Genomic DNA, 21,904 nt, shown 5'->3' with positions numbered 1-21,904 from the left:
AGTGGTGGATGAAGTTCTTCATGCTGGTTCAGAGCCCGATGATTGTGGAGTACAAACTGTTCCTGAATCTGGTAGTGTTGGACCAAAGGCTTCTGTACCTCCTGCCCCATTGTACAGTATTAGCAAGAAGAGGCATGACCCGGATGGTGGGGATCTTTGACGATGGATGCTGCTTTCTAGTGGCAGTGCTCCATGTAGGTGCACTCAGTGGTGGGGAGGGCTTTGTCTGAGATGGGCTGGACGGTATCCACCACTCTTTGTAGGTTTTTCCATGCCTGGGCATTGTTATTTCCGTACTAGGCCATGATGCAACCAGTTAGGATACCCCTGGGATTTTCTTGGGAGAGCAGATCCAAGAGGATAGGGTTTACATGATGAAAGATGATCCTTAGTTTCACTGCAGTTGTGTCTCCAGTGCAGTGGTTGGGAGGAGCATCAATTCTTGTGTTAATCTTTCTCCGTACAGTGGATGAAGGCAGGGCTGGATCACAGAGGAGGGGCTGATCCCAAAATGTGTGTCACACACATTTTGGGAAGTCTCTCTCCTCCTTTCTTTCTGGCTTTGCTCTTCCCATTGTACGGTTCTCCCAGCCAACAGCAATAATAACCAAATGCACTTTGATTAAACATGACTTTAAGCAAATCATATTACAGCCAGTTCTACTACGCTTTTCTAAAGCATCTGAAATCTGACCCGTCAGGGTAATTGATACCACTATAATAATTGGTACCACTATAACTTAGACTGTGCGGTTGATAGAATCAAGATCACCCTATTCGAACTAATGCACAGCACCACTGACCCAAGGACAAGCAAAGACTGCTCCAGCTCATTGAAAACTCTTTCCTCCCATCACCTCTACTATCTTAATTTCCTTAATAATGCTAACCCTTGCCCTGCCACCCCTCTATTTCTCTCTGTATGTCCAACCTATCTGATGAATTATATCTCCTCCAGTCTAATTCCTCCGTCACATAGAGTTGTAGAGTCATACAGCAGAAAATGGGCCCTTCAGCACAACTAAACTAGTCTGATTTGTCCTTGTCTTTTAAATGTAATTAATGTACCTGCCTCGACTGCTTCCTTTGGAAGCTCATTCCATATATGGACCACACTCTGAGAGGAAAAATATTTTTGTCGCTCAGGCTCCTATTAAATTTTTCCCTTCTCACCTTAAACCTATGCCCTCTAGTTCTTGACTCCCCAATAGAGCGCATTTAACCTGTCTAAACCCCTCATAATTTTATACAGCTCATTCTCCTATACTCAGATGTGGAGTCCAAGACTATTCAATCTCTCTCTACACTTCAGTCCCTAAAGTCCTGTATAGGAGGTCATGTGGAGAAAACTTTGGGTCGGACGATGGAGCTGTGCACTGGTGGAACAGGCAGGAGACCCAGGTTCAATTCTGACCTTGCAGTACTGATGATGTGTCATCCCTCTGACAGAGCGAGTTTCCTCCAGACACTCTGGCTTCCTTCCACATTCCTAAGCCTTATCCGAGTTGGTGATGAGTCTACATACAGACAGGTGGTGGAATAGCTGGCCCTCTGGTGTGGTCAGAACAATCTGGAGCTAAATACGCTCAAGACTGCGGAGATGACAGTGGACTTCAGGAGGAGCCCCCCAATACTCCCCCCACTCACTATACTCAACAGTATTGTGTCTGCTGTGGAGACCTTCAGGTTTCTGGGTGTCACAATCTCCCATAACCTGAAGTGGACACCCAACGCGGATACTCTTATCAAAAAGGCTCAGCAGGGGTTGTATTTCCTACGTCAACTCAGGAAGTACAATCTGCCTCAGGAGCTGCTGATTCAATTCTATTCAGGAATAATCCAGTCTGTTCTCTGTTCGCCCATCACTGTCTGGTTTGGATCAGCTACCAAACAAGACAAGAATAGACTCCAAAGTACTGTCAGGGCTGCTGGAAAGGATTATTGGTGTGAAGCTGCCCTCAATCCAGGACTTATATGCACCTAGAGTCAGGAAGCGAGCAAGCAGCATCATTGTAGACCCATCAAACCCTGGACATCACCTGTTCCAACTCCTTCCTTCTGGTAGGCGCTTTAGATCACTGTATGCCTGGACAAATAGGTACAAGAACAGTTTCTTTCCATGTGCCATCAGTCTTATGAACACTTGAATTTTAGTCTATTATAAACCAAGTCCACCTGTACATACACAGGTATACCTCATTGTATATAGTTCACGATTATTTGCACTATTGTTTTGTTTGCTTTTTGATTTTGTACAGCGAGAGCTCAGGGAAATCGGCATCAAATTCCCTGTACGTGTCTACAGACTTGGCGATAATAAAGGATTCTGATTCTGATCCTGAGACATGCAGGCAGATGGGTTAGTGGTCCACTGTAAATTGCCGCAATGTATAGATGAGTGGTAGAATCATAAAACCACAAGATCATAAGACATAGGAGCAGAATTAGGCCATTCCCCCATCAAGTCTGTTCCACCGTTCGATCATGACTGACTTATTTTCCCTCTCAATTCCAGTTTCCTGCCTTAACCTTTCCCCATACCCTTTTGATGCCCTTGCTAATCAAGAACCTATCTGCTTCTGCCTTAGATATACCCAATGACTTGGCTTCCACAGCTAAATGTGGCAATGGATTCTGCAGACTCACCAGCCTCTGGCTAAACAAATTCCTCCTCATCTTTGTTCTCCTCATATATTTTTTTTATTCCCAGGATCATTCTCATAAACCTCCTGTGGGGAGATGGTCAGAATGTGGGAATTTTTTTTAAATGGATTAATATAGGCTTAGTGTAAATTGGTGATTCATTTTGGACAGGCTGGGACAAAGGGCCTGGTTCTGTACTGTGTGGCTCTATGATTCCCTATGCTTCTGCAATCAGTGCTTTCAGGTCTTTTTTTTTATTTGAATTGGGAAAGTTTAGAGGTGTGGTGACAGAAAATGGGGAAGGAAGAATTGGACAGGAGAGAAAGTGTGTGATGGGGAAGGGGAAAAGAAGAAGAGAGAAGAGGCAGCAGTGTGAAAGAGGAGGGTAAACTCACCCGGGAAGGAGCAAGAGATGGGCATGGAGGTTTGGACGTTGAAATTGTTGGTTAGTACTGACTCTGGGATCTGAGAGAGAGAGAGAGGGAGAGAGGGGAGAGAGAGAGAATGAGAGAGAATGTTAATGTTAGCAATTCTTTATGTTTACGTAAGGAGCATACTTCACGTGCTATGGGTAAAGTGAAATTAATCCCTCAATTTCAGTGACTACTATTTCAATTCAGTTATATGGACGAGAAGTACATACCTAGTTTTTTTTACCAAGTAAGGGAGATGTAGTGGTAGTTAATCGTGTTATGCCAATGCTACTCAGCTAGCCACTCCTACAGAGTTCTCATCCTGTACAAGTAGGGGGATCAATAAAGCTCAGTTGAATATCCTGCATGCCAGCATCCTGGTGTGCTCTGCACCCTCCCTCAATAATGAACATAACAGTATGTACTTTCAGACTTTTGTATGTTCTGCCCAATGGAGGGGAGAGAGGAGAAAGGTCTTTGTCCTCCAGGCTAATAAGGCCCAGAGGAGGGGAGGAGGGGAGGAGGGGAGAGGTGGACACAAGTCCTATGTGGTTCTCATCCCTTTGTGCATTTTTATTCCAGGTGTATGCAATATTGGTGAGTCATCCACCTGGCCCTAGTGACCACCTCACTCCAACACCAGTCTCCTACACTGCTGGCTTCTATCGAATCCCAGTGATTGGCTTGACGACACGTATGTCAATATATTCTGACAAGGTAAGGAGTACCCAGACAAATGGAGCAGCTCACCACATCTGTCCTGGGGCAGAGACATTATTTACGTCAATTTTACCTCACTGATAAAATGTGTAGTCTCCTTCATACCACAGATAAGCTTCACAAATCATTTCACCATGTTTAAAACTGGTATTTAATCTACACATCAAGTACGGAGTTGCCAAGTTGAATCCTGATCTGTGACTCAGTCCTGGAGCTCTACTGCATTATCCTAATACCTCTCCTGTACCTTTGCTTCTACAAACCTTTGTTAAGATTAAATATCCAAGGGCATCATATTAATCCCAAACTTTATCACCAGGATTCAGCCGATTTCAGGATTAACGGTCTAACCAACAGCATCCAAAGTCCTACCCTGGGGAAAAGACAGTGACCATCAACCTTACTTATGTCTCTCATGATTTGAAAAATCGATAAGATGACCCCTCAGCCTCCTGTGCACTAAGAAAAACAGTTCCAGCCTAACCAGTCTCTCTTTGTAACTCAAGACTTCCAATCCCATAACAGGGTAATAGGGTAGGTTGAGAAAGTGGTTACAAAACCACTTGGGCTGCTGGGCTCTATAAATAGAGGCATAGACCTTTTTATATTTATAGGCATAGGTATCACTTTATATTTATGACTGTGAAGCTAAGAACAGCTCCAATGCCATATCTAAGTTTGCTAATGATACCACGATCATTGGCCGAAACAAAGGTGGAGACAAATCAGCCTACAGGAGGGAGGTTGGAAATGTGGCTGAGTGGTGTCACAACAGCAATCTCTCACTCAATGTCTGAAAGATCAAGGAGACGATTACTGACCTCAGGAGAGGGTCAGCAACTTCTAATTTCTTGGTGTTATCATTTTAGAGGGCCCAGCGCATAAATCCCTTTACAAAAAAAGCACAGCAGTGCCTCTACTTTCTTAGAAGCCTGTGAAGATTTAAGTCATTTAAAACTTGTATAGACGTGTGGTGGAGAGTATATTGACTGGTTGCATTACATCTTGATATGGGAACACCAAAGCCCTTGTACAGAAAAGCCTATAAAAAAGTAATGGAAGCAGCCCGGTCCATCATAGGCAAAGCCATTCCCACCACAGAGCACATCTACACGGAGCATTGTCACAGGAAAGCAGTATCAATCACCAGGGATCTCCACCATCCAGGCCATGCTCTCTTCTTGCTGATGCCATCAGGAAGAAGGTGCAGGATCCTCAGGACTCACACCACCAGGTTCAGGAACACTTATTACCTCTCAACCATCAGACTCTTGAACCAGAGGGGATAACTTCACCCAACTTCATTTGCCCAATCACTGAACTGTTCCCATAACCTATAGACTCACTTTCAAGGACTTTTCATCTTATGTTCTTGATATTTATTGCTTATTTATTTATCTATTTATTATTTTTAACATTTCTTTTTGTATTTACACAACTTGTTGGGTTTTTTTGCACATTGGTCATTGCCCATTCAGTTAGGTGTGATCCTTCATTGATTCTATTGTGCTTATTTGAGTTACTGTGAATGCTTGCAAGAAAATGAATCTCCAAGTTGTATATGGTGACGTATATGTACTTCGATAATAAATTTACTTTGAACTTGGAGCGTTGTTCATTTCTGTATCTCAGCACAGCCATGGTCTAAACATGAAACAAGATGAACAAATCCAAACGTTAATGTATTTTGATCATAAATTTATTTTGAACTTTTGAACTTTAGAGGAAGTCATGATGAGCCTTTATAAACACTGGTTCAGCCATAACTGGAATATCATGTCTAGTTCTGGCCTTCATACTTCAGGAGAGATATGATCTAGAAAAACGATGCAGAAGCGATTTACTGAAATGACTCTGTGGTGGAGGGACTTTAAGTCTGTGGATATATAGGGGCTGGGACTGTTCTCAGTGACAAAGGGTGAGGAACCAGGGATATTGCAGCAAGACGATTTGCAAAAGAATCCCAAGGGACCTGAGAAAAATCTATTTATGAAGTTATTGGTAATGGTCTGCGATGCGCTGCTGGAATAATAGTCAAGGCAAATTCAAATCTAGTCATAAAACGGGAGTATCAGCTGAGAAAGAATTTGCTGGGCTCTTGGGAGAGGGGACTGAGACCAGCTGAATTAATTCTCAATGGAGCAGCATAAAATTGGTGGGCTATGTAACCTTCATCTGCACTGTCCTGTGATTCTCTGTTTTTGAGAAGTTACGAGGTAGTCAACCAACCACGCATAGATTTTCCAAAGTGAAGGAGGCCAGTTTGTGAACAATGAATACATTAAACTGGAAGAAGTGCAGGGCAATTGCTGTGTCCCCGGGGCAATTGTTTTGCAGATTGGATGGAAAGGAGGAAGGCAAATGCATTAACTGTCCATTCACATCTCTTCCCTTCACACAGCTGCGGACTCAAGTTTACTTGCATGCAAAGCAGTGTGCTTCCGCATTCCTGCTGTTTTGCAATTTCACCACCCCCAGGCATTTGCAACTTTGCACTTTCTCTCCTTTTGTCAGTTCTTCTCTTCTGCATTCTTTCACTTCTCTCCTTCCCCTTTTCTATCCATCCTAAATCTGTTCATCCCTCAGTGGATGTCAGGGCATTGGAAATGCCAGCTCTCTACAGATACTGCCAGATCTGCCCAATAATTCCAATCATCTTTAAGTCTTTATCTGTCACTTTGTAAATAAAGGCCATATAGCTGGATCAGATTCCATCCAACAAATCACTCCAGGCTATCTGTGATCTAACATATCAATCATCCAGATCATATTCCAGTAGTATCTAGTTTTCAAGGTACTCATTTACTAATGACACAAAGGTTGATGAGAGGGCCTGCTGTGAGAAAAGTATTTGGATTCTACAACAGCACAGGTAGAATGAGTGAGCAAAATCTTGAAAAATCCAGTTTACTGTCGGAAAGTGTGAGAAAAATTAAAAGGTGGACTATTATCTAAAAGGAGATTCCAAATGAGTGGAGTACAGAAGGATGTACAAAGTTCAAAGTTCAAAGTAAAAATTTTTATCAGAGTACAAACATGTCCCCACATACAATCCTGAGATTCTTTTCTGTGGGTATACTTAGCAAATCTATAGAACAGTAACCGTAAGCTGTAAACAAACTGTGCAAATGCAGATATAAATATTAGATTATGAGAACACTCAGTCCTCTTTCTATTGTCATTTAGAAATGCATACATGCATTAAGAAATGATACAATGTATATCCGGAGTGATATCACAGAAAACAGGACAAACCCAAGACTAACACTGACAGAACCACATAATTATAACATATAGTTACAGCAGTGCAAAGCAATACCATAATTTGATGAAGAACAAGCCATGGGCACGGTAAATAAAGTCTCAAAAGTCCCCAAGTCGATAGACTCCCAAGTCCCCTATAGCAGGCGGCAAAAGGGAGAAACTCCCTGCCATAAACCTCCAGGCACCGTCAACTTGCCGATGCCACAGCCGACACTGAATCCACCCATCTGAAAACTTCGAGCCTGTGACCAGCCGCCCCCCCCCCCCCCGATACAGCCTCCCGAGCGCCATCCTCTGCCGAGCACCTTCGACCTAGCTCTGGCCGCTGAAACAAGCAAAGCCGAGGATTTCGGGGCCTTCTGCTCCGGAGATTCCGGTTACCACACAGTAGCAGCAGCAGCGAAGTGGGCATTTCAGAAGTTTTCCAGATGTTCCTCCGTACTCTCACATCCGTCTCCATCAAATCAGGATTGTGCACAGTGCCCTACTTGACAGATAACAGATATTCATCACCGGAGAGGCTGCCAGCGCTGCAATAAATAGCAATAAATAACGAGCATGAAATGACAATATAACAGAGTTCTTAAATAAGTGTGTAGTTATCCCCTTTTGATCAAGAGCCTGATGGTTGAGGGGTAGTAACTGTTCTTGAACCTGATGGTGTGAGTCCTGAGGCACCTGTACTATCTATCTGATGGCAGCAGCGAGAAAAGAGCATGGCCTGGGTGGTGAGGGTCTTTGATGATGGATGCTGCTTTTCCATGGCAACATTTCATGTAGATGTGCTCAATGGTTGGGAGGGTTTTACCCATGACGTACTGGGCTGAATCCACTACCTTTTGTAGGATTTTCTTCTCAAAGGCATTGGTGTTCCCATACCAGGCCATAGTGCAGCCAGTCAGCACACTTTCCACCACACATCTGTGGAAGATTGTAAAGGTTTTTGATATTATGCCAAACTGGGGAAGTAGAGGCGTTGTTGTGCTTTCTTCACAATAATATATATATAAGATGGGTCCAGGACAGGTCATCTGAGATTGTGACACCCGGGAATTTAAAGATACTGACCCTATCCACCTCTGATCCTCCGCTGATTACGAACTCATGGACCCCTGGTTTCCCTCTCCTGAAGTCTACTATCATTTCCTTGGTCCTATTGACACTGAGTGAGAGGTTGTTGTTATTACACCACTCAGCCATGTTTTCAATCTCTCTCCTGTATGCTGAATCATCACCTCCTTTGATACAGCCCACACAGTGGTGTCATCAGCAAACTTGTATTTGGTGTTGGGGCTCTACTTAGTCACACAGACATAGGTGTAAAGCGAGTACAGCAGGGGGCTAAGTACACAACCCAGTGGTGCTCCTGTGCTGATTGAGATTGTGGAGAAGATGTTTTTGACATTCTGAACTGAGTGGGGCCTACAAATGAGCAAATCCAGGATCCAATTGCACAAGGGGCATTAAGGCCCAGGTCTTGGGAGTTTATTGATTAGTTTTGAGGGAATGATGGTGTTAAATGATGTATGCATCTTTGCTGTTCAGATGTTCCAGGGCTGTGTGAACAGCCAATGAGATAGCATCTGTTGCTTCTGTAGACAAACTGGAAAGGATCCAAGTCGCCATTTAGACAGGAGCTGATATGCTTCAACACCAGCCTCTCAAAACACTTCATCACTGTGGATGTGTCATTGGGCGAATGCCATTTAGACAGGTTACCACACTCTTCTTAAGCACTGCCAGAGCGAGAGGTTGAAGATATCCGTGAACACACCAGCCAGTTGGTCGGCACAGGTCTTCAATACTCGGCCAGGTACTCCGTCCAGACTGGATGCTTTCCTTGTATTCACTCTCTTGAAGGCAGCCCACAAGTCCTCTTCAGATACTGAGACCAAAGGATTATTGGGAGACCTGGGGGTGTGCGGTGGGTACTCCCTGCTCTCGTGATCAAAGCCAGCATAGAAGGCATTCAGCTCATCTGGAATAGAAGCTCTGCTGTGCCCGATGTCACAGGATTTAACTTTGTATGAGGTTACGGCATTCAAGCCCGGCCACAGCTGTCGAGCATCCCTCGTTGATCCCAGTCTAGTCCACTTCACCTGATAGATGGCTTTCTGAAGATCCTACCTGCACCCCTTGTAGCATCCTTGCTCTCCAGTCTTGAATGTCTCTGATCTGGCTCTCAGCAGATTCTGGGTTTCATTGTTCAGCCGGGGTTTCTGACTGGGGAAAACCCTGAATGATTTTGTGGGGACACACTCATCCACGGCTGTTTTAATAAAGTCAGTAATGACCCTGATGTGGCCAATTAGGTCCTCAGATGAGTTCTTGGACGCGGCCAGTCCACTGACTCAAGGCAATCCTGTAACTGTTCCTTAGCCTCCTGCGCCCACCCCTTGGTTGTCCTGATCTCTGGAGTCTTGGTCTTTCGGCTCTGTCTGTAAGAAGGTAGTAGGAGTACAACCAAATGATCTGACTTGCAAAATGCAGTCTTGGAAAGGAACTATTGGCATTCCTTATGGTAGTGTAACAGTGGTCTAGTGTGTTGGGACCTCTGGTGCAACATTTACATGCTGGTGATAATTGGGCAGGGTTTTCATCAAACGGGCCTGATTAAAGTTAAAGTTGAAATGTGTTGGGATGGGCCATTTCTTGTTTACAGACAGCATCCTGCATTTTTATGAGTGTTTGATTATAATCAGGCACTGGTGATATGTAAACTGTGGTCAGGATCACGGATGAGAACTCCCAAAGCAAATAGAATGGTCTACATTTAATCACTCGTTGTCCTCAGTCAGGAGAACAAGGTAACACCGCCCCAACATCCGCGAACCAATGAGAACTGAAAAAAGCATATTACGCCACCTTTTCCCTTACCAGAGTTCAAAGTTCGATCCATTCTGAAAATCGTCAAATCTTCTGGGCGTTTTTGTGCATGAAACACAAAGAACAGGTGCATCAAATAATGAATGGCTTTTATTGTTAGGAGGTTTGGAGTTTAAAAATCGGGAAGTGTTATCATGCAGGGTGCTGGAGAAACTGTGCACAGTCTTGACCCTCTTATTTAATTCCTGTATTTTATTTTTGAGTGCCGCTCGGTAACAGGCCCTACTGGCCATACAACCCCATGCTGCCCTGTTACACTGTGAGTGATTAGGCTACTAACCCGCACATCATTGGAATGTGGGAGGAAACCCCAGGCGGTCACGGGGAAAAGCGGCGGGAACTGAATCGGGTGTCTGGCGCTACACTACTCTGCCACCCTCCTTTTGGCACCGGAGGAGGTCTTGAACAAGATAACACAGAAATAAGATGAGGGGCCAGTCTTTAAAATCTGAAGTATGGAGGGATTTCTTCTTGCAGAGGGTAGAATTTTCAAACCTGGAGGGTTCTGGAGGCTAGTTTGTTGGAGTAGGTAGGGACATTTATGGAGGATCACGGAACTGAGGGCTGTGTGGAACTGGCACTGAGGTAGAGATGAGGCCTGGGGCAGATCAGACACGATTATGGCTGCTCCTACACCTGTTTTACTATGCTTACTCTTCGTCTGGGTGTGTTCCTCAGTTTTATGTATGTCGTAGTGTGATATAGCACACTGTATATCACAGAATCAGTGTGATATAACACACTGTATATCACAGAATCAGTGTGATATAACACATTGCATATCACAGAATCAGTGTGATATAGCACACTGTATATCACAGAATCAGTGTGATATAACACACTGTATATCACAGAATCACTGTGATATAGCACACTGTATATCACAGAATCAGTGTGATATAACACACTGCATATCACAGAATCAGTGTGATATAGCACACTGCATATCACAGATTCATAGTGTGATATAACACCCTGTATATCACAGTGATAGAGTGATTTGGTGGTATCTGTTAGTCTTGCAAGACCATGGATCTGTGCCTGGAAGGTTTCCAGGGCGCAGGCCTGGGCAAGGTTGTATGAAAGACCGGCAGTTGCCCATGCTGCAAGTCTCCCTTCTCCACGACACCGATGTTATCCAAGGGAAGGGCAAGGGCCGATACAGCTTGGCACCGGTGTCGTCGCAGGAATTGCCAGAACGAAGTTGAAGGCAACGTCGGACTGCCTTAGGGACTCCAGCTCCAGATTTGTCCTCGGGGTTTACTCCCGAAGCCTTTCCTATGAGTGGGTATGGCCGCAAGGCAGCGGTGGTTTGAAATCAGAGTTTTCTCTCTCCTAGATAGACTGCCTTCCCAGGCTGACAAGCTCCATCTACCCGAAAGAGTGATATAGCACACTGTATATCACAGAATCAGTGATATAGCACACTGTATATCACAGAATCATAATGTGATTTAACACCCTGTATATCACAGTCATAGAGTGATATAGCAGAGAAACAACACTTAAACCTATGATATACATGCCTCCAGCAAGTATCCACCTATACTAATCCCACCAGCACATGACCTCTGGGCCGTTGCGATTTAGATTCATGTGGGAGTCCCTGTATTCATCAACTATGCAGTGCACTCCAGGTAGCAACCACCCACGGGATGAAGAAATTCTTCTTTAGATCCCCTCTAAACCCATTTCCTCTAGTGTTAGACACCTCTACTACAAGGGGAGAACCCTTTAACATTTGCCCTACTTTTAAGACCATGAGATATGGGAGCAGAATTTAGGCAATTTGGCCATCAAGTCTGCTTCACCATTTCATCCCTCTCAGCCCCAATCTCCTGCCTTAAATATACCCAGTGACTTGGCCTCTACAGCTACCTGTGGCAATGAATTCCACAGAAACATTACTCTCTGGCTAAGGAAATTTCTCCTCATCTCCATTCAAAAAGGACATCCCTCTATTCTGAGGCTGTGTCCTCTGGTCTTGGACTCCCCCACCAGAGGAAACATCCTCTCCACATCCATTCTATCGAGGCCTGTCAACATTCGCTAGGTTTCTATGAGGTCACCCCTCATTCTCATTCTGAGGTCACCCCACATTCCTCATATGACAAGATGACAAGCCTTTCAATTTTAATTTTCGTGAACCTCCTTTGAACCCTCTCCAATTAAACCCCTCATAATTTTGGATATCACTGTCAAGTCAACCGTCGGATTCCTCCACTCAAGGGAATATAAACCCAGCCTATCTATAACTGAAACAACCTATCACAGGCAACGTCCTGGTGAATCTGCCCTCTAGAGGATCTCAGCGGGAGCTGCATCTGCGGGAGGAAAGGAACTGGTGACATTTCAGGATACAAAACATTTACAGTTCCAACCCCTTCACCCCCACCTCCCTCCACCTTACAGGTGCTGCTGCATGCACTGGGTTCCTCCATCAGACTGCCAATTGCTTTACAATCCAGCACCTATACACCCATAGTCTCTTGCACCTCCATCCTGGTGAATCTCCTCTACGCCCCCTCCAGTGCAGTCTCATCATCCCCATTGTGCGAAGGCCAGAAATGAACACAGTACTCCAGTTGTGGCCTAGCCAATGTCTTGTAAATCATCTACACAATATGAGCTGCATGCTATAGCAAGCTTCTGAAGATCTGCCAAGCTACAGGCAGGGTGGGGAGGCACGTCTTGTGTACAATGGGCCTGAACTGTGGATCTCCAAGTGAGAAGTGTGTGTGGGAAGTGATCCTTCAGTCACTGATAATGTTCCATTGCAAACGTGATCTTGGACCACAAAACTGGCAGGTTACATTATAATTAGTACTGAACATGACTTGTAAACTGCCTTAAGTGGGCGTATGAAACATTTCTTCACTGCAGAGATTCTAAGCCTTAATTTACTTCCTGCTGAATTAATTTTGGCAACTATGCAGCCATTAGCTGCCATTCAGCAGAACTGGCTCTACCTGTTCATCCAACAGCTCTGATCAGAATGCAAGTCAGCTCTATCTGCAGTCCAGTGAGCAGCGTGAGCAATCTCGCTGCCTCCATGAATGTGAGCGATCTTCCTTCTGTCACAAAATGCCAGAGGAACTCAGCAGGCCAGGCAGCATCTATGGAAAAGAGTAAACAGTTGATGTTTCGGGCCGGGTAAATGTAGACTGTTTACTCCTTTCCATAGATGCTGCCTGGCCTGCTGAGTTCCTCCAGCATTTTGTGTGTGTTGCTTTGTTTTCCAGCACCTGCAGATTTTGTCTCATTGGCGAATCTTGCTTCTGTAAATGGTGAAGAACCTTCAGCTTCGAAGGAGAGTGAGGCCCCTCACTGCTGCCATTCTGTGTGGGAACTTTGCTGGTCCCGTGTAGTGTGAGGACTCTCTCCGCCCTCGTCTAATGCACGTGTTGCTGCTTGGCATGGTTCTTGGCAGCCAGTGGTTTCAGGACATCTTCCACTTCCTCGATTGTTTATTCCGGCTCCTGTCTCCCTTGTTTATTGAGCTGAAGATGAACATCGAGCCATTTGGGGATGACATGAGCAAACACCTTCCCAACAGCTGGCTATGCTTGTTGAGAGTACTGAAGTTGTGCTGGGTAGATTGCTGAAAATTAATTATGTGATACAGAATGTGGTTAGTTCCTCTTCGCTCACCTCAACGAGTGGCGAAGGGCTACACACTCAGCAACTCCTCCACCACTAGACTTGTCATCCCCTGCACCACAGTTTATCACTGTTCTGTGTGTGTGTGTGTGTTTGTGTGTGTGTGTGTGTGATCTACAAGATGCACCATAGCAACTCAGCAGTGTATCCTTTGCAGAATCTCGGCAACACATGTCAGGTCAGGGGTCACGGTGAACAATACTGCCACCATCTTTAGGAGCCATGTCCGGTCAATGCCATCCTGAAGCAGAGCTATATCTCCATTCTCCCAAGGCACTCTCTAATCCTTGACTGTCAAAGCTGACCCTTCCCGGCCTGAAGAAAATGGCTCACAGTCGTGAGGCAGGTTGATAACCCCAGCCCCGGCTTGGGGCTGTAAGAAGCTGAAATCTTCAGAATACTCATCTTCAAAGTGTGAACTTGCTTCCGGACACCATTGAAGCTGAAGTCAATACATTTCTGAGCATTAGGAGTGTCACCGCAATGCAGAAGACAGCGCAGTCTCACCGCTAGTACACCCACTATCTCACATTTCCAGTGACCTGGCTTTGACCCCAACCTCCAGCGCTGTCTACGTGGAATTTGCGCACTCCCCCCTGCAACTGTGCATTTTTCCACTGGGTTCTCCGGTTTCCTCTCATATCCCAAAGATGTGCAGGATGGTGAGTTAATTGTTGCTGCAAATAGGGCCCTAGGGTGTGGGTGAGTGATTAAAAAAGGGGTAGTTAATAGGAGGGTAGGAAGGATAACATGGGATTAGTTTACTACTGTAAATGTATGTTGTTAGATCTCTGTTTAATACCTGGTCCTCACGGTCCTAATTCCAAGATTTCAGTTTATTTTAGACTGCAAATAAAGATAGAAATACCGAGCAAACTAAATAAAGAGCTGAAGCTGAAAAATTATGCTAAAGGGACTAAGACAAAGGAATAAAGGAGAAGTCAAGAAACCGAGAAGCCAAACTGGGACCTCTGATCATTTTTATCACTTTTATAGATAAGATATTCCTTAGATAGGAATAAACTAGTTAATAGGCTGCATAATTAAAACAATTACATCATGTGGGTAATGTGCTAATACTTAGCCAATGAAAAATGAGCAAAGTAATAAACTATTAGTTTAGATGCTATACTGCTTTCTGCCAATGAATGTGAAAAATACATGAGTTTGTTAAAAAGTACAAATCTTATAAAAATATTATTACAAAAGTAGTAGTTTCCAATAATGGTCACTGAACTGAATGAGCTGAAAGGGCGTGGGGAGCTGGGGTGAGTATGGACAAAGAGCACATTGTGGGCTGTGGCTTCATTAAGTACCAGAACAGCCATGATGGGCCATATGGCCAGTTCCTATTTCTACCAGTGTTCTAAAGAAGAAATTAGGCAGCTGGCTGTGTTGACACACTGAAATGGACAGAGCAGCCAAGAGCCGAATGTTTATCAATGTTTCAGAAAGTTCAAACAGAAAAAAAACTCTTAAAATATCTTATAATCCTATGAAGAAATGGCAAACAAGAAGAAAAGTAATTGAAAAACCTTTATATTTAAAATATTGAAACCTTGTCGGAAAGCAGGAGGTGAATGGGGCAGGAACTCCATGCTATGTGATATTCCACCCCCCCCCCCCGCCACGTTAGACTCTCAGCAGCGTCAAATGCAGTTGGAATAATCCCAGTGTAGTGCTGACAGCAATACCATTCACATTCCCAGAGATCCAGGGACTGCCGTTGGATACCACAGAATGAGAAATGTGCAGTGCAGAGGGAGGCCTTTTAACGCACTGTGTCCATGTTACTGTAAGTGGATTTAGGTAATCCCATCTCCCAGCTTCTGTCTAAGGCCCAAAGATGTTATCTGGACATCCTTTTTAAATGTGATGAGGGTTTCTGCCTCACAAGTGTGTCAGGCAGTGAGCTCTAGACTCTCACCATTCACTGATGAAAACATATTTTCTCAGCTCTTTTCAGATCCTCTGCCAATGAGCTAACATCCAAGTGTCCCAGTTACGCTTTGCTCTGCTCATGGATCTATCTTCCCTATTTACTATTTTCATTAAATGCCCTCTCTGTCTCCTTTGCTGCAAAGAAATTATGCCCATTCAACGCAGCTTTTCTTGAAAACTGGGAGCCATCCCTCGAGGCCAAAGTTACTGGGAACCCAGCTCTCTAAGCCTAGATTTACTGGGAGCCTAGTTCTCTAATCCCTGTGTTACTGGGAGCCCAGCTCTCTAAGCCCAGAGTTACTAGAGCCCAACTCTCTAAGCCCAGAGTTAATGGAGTCCTGCTCTCTATGCCAGAGTTACTGGAACCCAACTCACTAAGCCTAGATTTACTGGAAGTCCGGCTCTCTAAGCCTAGATTTACTGGGAGCCTAGTTCTCTAATTCCTGTGTTACTGGGAGCCCAGCTCTCTAAGCCCAGAGTTACTAGAGCCCAACTCTCTTAGCCAAAGTTACTGGAAACCCAGCTCTCTAAGCCTAGATTTAATGGGAGCCCAGATCTCTAGCCATCGTGTTACTGGGAGCCCAGCTCTCCAGCTCTGTGTTACTGGTATCCCAGCTCTCTGAGCCTAGATTTACTGGAAGCCCAGCTCTCTAAGCCCAGAGTTACTAGAGCCCAACTCTCTAAGCCAAAGTTACTGAAACCCAACTCACTAAGCCTAGATTTACTGGAAGCCTAGCTCTCTAAGCCAAAGTTACTGAGAGCCCAGCTCTTTAAGCTCAGTTACTGGGAGCCCAGCCCTCTAGCCCCTGTGTTACTGGGAACCCGCTCTCTAAACCAAAGTTACCAGGAGCCCACCTCTTTAAGCCTAGATTTACCAGGAGCCAGTTCTCTGGCACTGAGTTACTAAGATAGGCTTGGCCTCTCCAGATATGGGAGCCATTCTCTGACCTGTATTTCTTCTCCCTGCAGAGTATCCACCTCTCCTTCCTGCGCACTGTGCCCCCCTATTCTCACCAAGCTCAGGTCTGGTTTGAGTTGATGAGGCGCTTTCGGTGGGGTCACATTATTCTGGTGGTCAGCAATGACCACGAGGGCCGAGCCGCACAGAAGAAGCTGGAGACCCTTCTGGAAGAAAAGGAGTCAAAGGTTAGTGTGTCACCTCTCTGTCACCTCCCGAGTGTTTTATGTGTGTAGATATCTGTACGTGAACACATTCTCTCTTCATTATGAACATGGCTAACATATTGCTTGAAGCATCTACGGTGTCTTGAGTGGTACCTGACAAAACTTGTATTTATCATTCCACGTGCTTCACCATAGTCAACATGTGATCAGCAGCAGGATGAGAGCTCGTACACTGGAGCTGTGCAAAAAAAAACAACCCACAGCTCTTTCTGTAGTCAGACTAATTCGCCTGTCAACCAGTGAGAGCAGACTCCAGCACCAGCGCTGAGCAGCTCAGGTGTAGTGCCCAATGCCAACGTTATGCTGGGCACTCCACCCTAACACATGGTCCACCCATCCCCATTCCTGGTCCTGCTCTTGGGATGGACATTGGTGAATTCCTCTCCTCCCATTTCCTTCATCCTCTGCCTGGCTCTTTCATGAGGTGAGCAAGGAGGTCCTCCTACCTCTCAAGCTTTCAGTAAGATCATGGCTGACCCATTACCTCAGCTCCATCTCTAACCACCATCCACTGATCCCACCAATCTAACCATCCCAGTGACTGGGCATCCTCATCCTTCCACAAGCCATCTTTCCTCCTTTCAGCCATAACTGTCTGTCCTTTACCCCAGGGTGCCCTGAGAACTATATCCTCTAGCTAGAAGCAGTTGCTCAGATTTTTCCTGTCAATTCTTCACAGAATTTTATTTTCTCAACAAGTCTGCCTCTCCTTCCCCTGTGAGGAGCACAGAATACTGTTAATCTTTCTCTGCACAAGAACAAATGCCCCATTCCAGGTACATTCTTCAGTGAGTAGATCTCCCCTCATCTCCAAGGCAAAAGCTGATGTGCTCTGAATACCTCCTGAGACAATTACGGAACAGATCAAAAAATGCAACACAGCATTTGCCTTTCCAATTATTGTCTGTCTATGCCAGTTAATTACTGTTTTTCACATCAAAAGGCGCACTGATTCTCACACAAACCCACGCCTGATAGTTTTTCATTATTTAAAAATAAACCTGCTTCCTGCTGGTTACATATTCAGACATTTAAATAGATTTGTCAGATATTGTTTCCCTATTAACTGCTGCATGTTAACTAACTTAGGCTTTTCCTGTGAACATATCATCAATAACTGGTTCTAACACCTTGCTGACATTTCACATCAAGCCAACTGGCCCGCAGGTGCTATTTCCCTTCTCCCTTCATTCTGAAACAGCAGGGTAACATGGCACCTCACAATTTGCTGTGATTCCTGCAGATTCTGGGCAATTTTGGAATATTTTATCATAATTACCCAGTGCCACTACGGCAATTCCTAAACACATATCTTACCCAGTTGAGGACTGGGCATTCTTTGTCCCATTATTTTTTCTGTCTTTAATAGTAAGTTTTTCACTTGCTTTAGAACTTTGCTTTAGGATACAGTAGGAGTGGTGGGAAGAGGATTAATTTACCTTCCTATGGCCATGAATTGCCTCAGACAGAATGCTGGACTAATTTAACATGTTTGTTTGGCAGTGATGGTCATAGCCAATTGGGTCAGGATCAACAAGCACATTCAAACATCAAGTCGATGACACACCAATTACATCACTGAAAAATTTCACTTGAAAATATTTTCTGCCTCCCTCTTCCCTTCACGTATTTCCTCCTGCCCTGCCCTCCTCTTCCTTTCTCCTAACACATTTGTTTTGTTTCCCCATTCTCACTTTTTCTCCCCTTCCATCTAAAAATCCTCATACATACCTCTGCCCTCCCATTCCCTCTTCCATGTCCATAAGGTCATAGACATAGGAGCAGAATTAGTCCATTCGGCCCTTTGGGTCTCACCTATCATTTCATCATGGCTGATTTATTTTCCCTCTTAACCCCATTCTCCTGCCTTCTCCTTATAACCTTTGATGCCTTGATTAACCAGGAACCTGTGAACCCCTGCTTTAACTATACTCAATGACTTGGCCCCTACGGCTGTCTGTAGCAATTCATTACCCTGTGGCTATAGAAATTTCTCCTCATCTCTGTTCTAAATGGACATCACTGTAGTCTGAGGCTATGCCCCCTGGTCCTAGACTGCCCTCCGAGAGGGAACATTTTATCTAGGCCTTTCAATATTCAATAGATTTCAATAAGATTTCACCTCATTCTTCTAGCGAGTACAGGCCCAGAATAATCAAACACTCCTCATATGTTAACCTTCTCTGGACCCCTTCCAATGCCAGCACTCCTTTTCTCAGATAAGGTACCCTAAACTGCCCATAATACTCCAAATGTGACCTGACCAACGCCTTATAAAGTCTAAGCATTACATCCTTGCTTTTATATTCTAGTCCTCTCAAAATGAATGCTAACATTGCATTTGCCTTCCTTACCACTGACTCAACCAGCAAGTTAACCTTGCAGTAGGACTCCCAAGTCCCTTTGCACCTTTGATTTTTCAATTTCTCCCTGTTTAGAAAGTAGTCTATGCCTTTATTCCTTCTACTAAAATGCATGACTATACACCTCCGACACTGGCTTCCATCTGCCACTTCTTTGCGCTTTCTCCCAATCTCTCTGTCGTTCCGCAGACTCTCCGCTTCCTCAACACTACCTGTCCTCCACCTATCTTCATATCATTCGTAAACTTGGCCACAAAGCCATCAATTCCATCATCCAAACCATTGACATTTACTGTGAAAAGAAGCGGTCCAACACCGAGCACCACAAAAGAACACTTATTACCAGCAGCCAACCAGAAAAGGCCCCTTTATGCGACTGTTTGCCACCTGCCAGTCAGCCAATCTTCTATCCATGCTATAATACCATGTGCTCTTATCTTCATGCGTGATATTATGTCAAAGGCTTTCTGAAAATCCAAGTAAGCAACATCCACTGACTCCCCTTTGTCTATCCCGCTTGTCAGTACTGATGCTTCCATGGTCTCTTCAGCTACCTCCCTCAGAAACCTGGGGTGTAGTCCATCTGGTTCAGGTGACTCATCTACCTTTCGACCTTTCAACTTCCCAAACATCTCCTTGGTGATAGCAACTACACTCACTTCCACCCCCTGAAACTCTCAAATTTCTAGTATACTGCTAGTGTCTTCCATAGTAAAGACTGATACAAAATACTTATTGAGTTCATCCGACATGTGTTTTGTCTCCCATTACCACCTCTCCAATGTCATCTCTCAGCGGTCCGATATCCACTCTTGCCTCTCTTTTAATCTTCATTTATCTGAAAACACCTTTAGTATCCACTTTGATTGTCTATATTTTATCTTTTTTCTCCTTGTGTTTTTTTTTAGTTGCCTTCAGATGGTTTTTAAAAACTTCCCAATCCTCTAACTTCCCACTAATTTTTGCTATCGTATATGCCTTCTCTTTTCCATTTATGCTGTCTTGAACACCCCTTGTCAGCCACAGCCTCCCTTTAGAATAGGTCTTCATCTTTGGGATGTTTCTATCCTGTGCCTTCCTAATTGTCCCCACAAACTTCAGTCACTGCTGTTCTGCCGTCATCCCTGCTAGTCTCCCCTTCCAATCAACTTTAAGCAGCTGCTCTCTTATGCCTCTCTACTTCCCTTTATTCCACAGTAATTCTGATACATCTGACTTTATCTTCTTCCTCTCAAATTGCAGGGTGAGTTCTATCATATTATGATCACTGCCTCCTAAAGGTTCCTTTACCTTAAGCTTTCTATCATGTCCGGTTCGTTACTCATCACCCAATCCAGAATGGCTGTTCCCCCGAGTGGCTTCAAACGCAAGCTGTTCTAAAACACCGTCTCATAGACATTCTATAAATTCTCTCTCGGGATCCAGCACCAACCTGATTTCCCAATCTACCTGCATGCTGAAATCCCCCATGACTATCACAACATTGCCCATTTTGCATGCCTTTTCTATATCCTGTTCTAACTTGTATTCTACAACATGGCTACTGTTTGGAGGTTTGTATATAACTTCCATAATGGTATTTTAACCCTTGCGGTTTCTTAACTTTACCCACAAGGATTCTACATCTTTCAATCCTACATCACCTCTTTCTAAGGATTTGATTTCATTTTTTACCAGCTGAGCCATCCCACCCCCTCTGCCTAGCTGTCTGGCTTTTTGAAACAACGTGTATCCTTGGATGTTAATTCCCAACTATGATCTTTTTTCAGCCATGACTCAGTGATGCCCACCATGACGTACCTACCAATCTCTAACTGTGCTCCAAGATCATCTACTTTATTCCATACACTGCATGCATTCAAATATAACACCTTCAGTCCTGTATTCATCACCTGTTTCAATTTTGCTTCCATGTTGCGCTTCAACTCACCTCACTGACTGCAATTTTGCCCCTTCATCTGCCTGCCCTTCCTCCCAGTCTCCCCACACGGCCTCCCTTTAGAATACGTCTTCACATCGACTTGTATACCAACTGCCTCATCTTCAGCCCCGTCACTCCAGGTCACACCCCACCCCTGCCAAATTAGTTTAACAGCTCTTGCAAACCTGCCCGCAAGGATATTGTTCAGGAGAAACCCGTTCTTTTTTGTACAGGTCCTATCTTCGCCAGAAGAGATCCCAGTGATCCAGAAATCTGAAGCCCCGCCCCTTCACCAATTCCTCAGCTATCCATTCATTTGCCAAATCATACTATTCTTACCCTCACTGGCATATGGCACCGGTAGCAATCCGGAGAATACTACCCTGGAGGTTCTACTTTTCAGCCTTCTGCCTTACTCTGGACGTTCTCTCTTTAGGACCTCTCTCTTATATATACCATGACATCTGGCTACTCACCCTCCCCTTTTAGAATGCTGTGGACCTAATCCGAGACATTCCTGACCTTGGCAATTTGGAGGCAATGTACCATCCAGGTGCCTTTTTCACATCCAAAAAGCTGCCACTAACCATGGAATCCCCTATTACTACTGCTCTCCTCTTCTTCCTCCATCCTTCCATCCCTTCTGAGCTACAGAGACAGAGACTCAGTCCCTGCAGCTTCCCCCAGTAGTTTGCTCCCCGCAACAATATCCAAAGCAGTATACTTATCATTGAGGAGAACGGTCACACTGCACTGGCGGCCTTTCGCCTTCTGCAGATTAGAGGTTACTACATCTCTGTAGCTCCTAACTCACCTCCTCATTCTCTCATGTGAGCTAAAGGTCTTTGAGCTGCAGCTCCAGTTCCATAACATGGTCTCTAAGAAGCTGCAGCTCAATGAACCTTGGT

General features: G+C 44.6%; 1 protein-coding gene across 6 annotated transcripts in view; it reads left to right on the top strand.

Moving 5' to 3' along the window:
• LOC134359958 (glutamate receptor ionotropic, NMDA 1) overlaps positions 1 to 21,904 on the top strand; it is a 101,825-nt gene that overhangs the window by 10,233 nt on the left and 69,688 nt on the right. For all 6 annotated transcript variants that reach the window (XM_063073864.1, XM_063073860.1, XM_063073861.1 and 3 more), the window contains exons 2-3: positions 3,639 to 3,773; positions 16,497 to 16,673. In XM_063073864.1, coding sequence (XP_062929934.1) covers positions 3,639 to 3,773; positions 16,497 to 16,673 — 312 coding nt within the window. The remainder of the gene's footprint in view (positions 1 to 3,638; positions 3,774 to 16,496; positions 16,674 to 21,904) is intronic.

This window comes from Mobula hypostoma, chromosome 21 (assembly GCF_963921235.1).
Source record: "Mobula hypostoma chromosome 21, sMobHyp1.1, whole genome shotgun sequence".
NCBI classification, from domain to species: domain Eukaryota; kingdom Metazoa; phylum Chordata; class Chondrichthyes; order Myliobatiformes; family Myliobatidae; genus Mobula; species Mobula hypostoma.
This window is presented reverse-complemented; position numbering and strand designations above follow the sequence as displayed.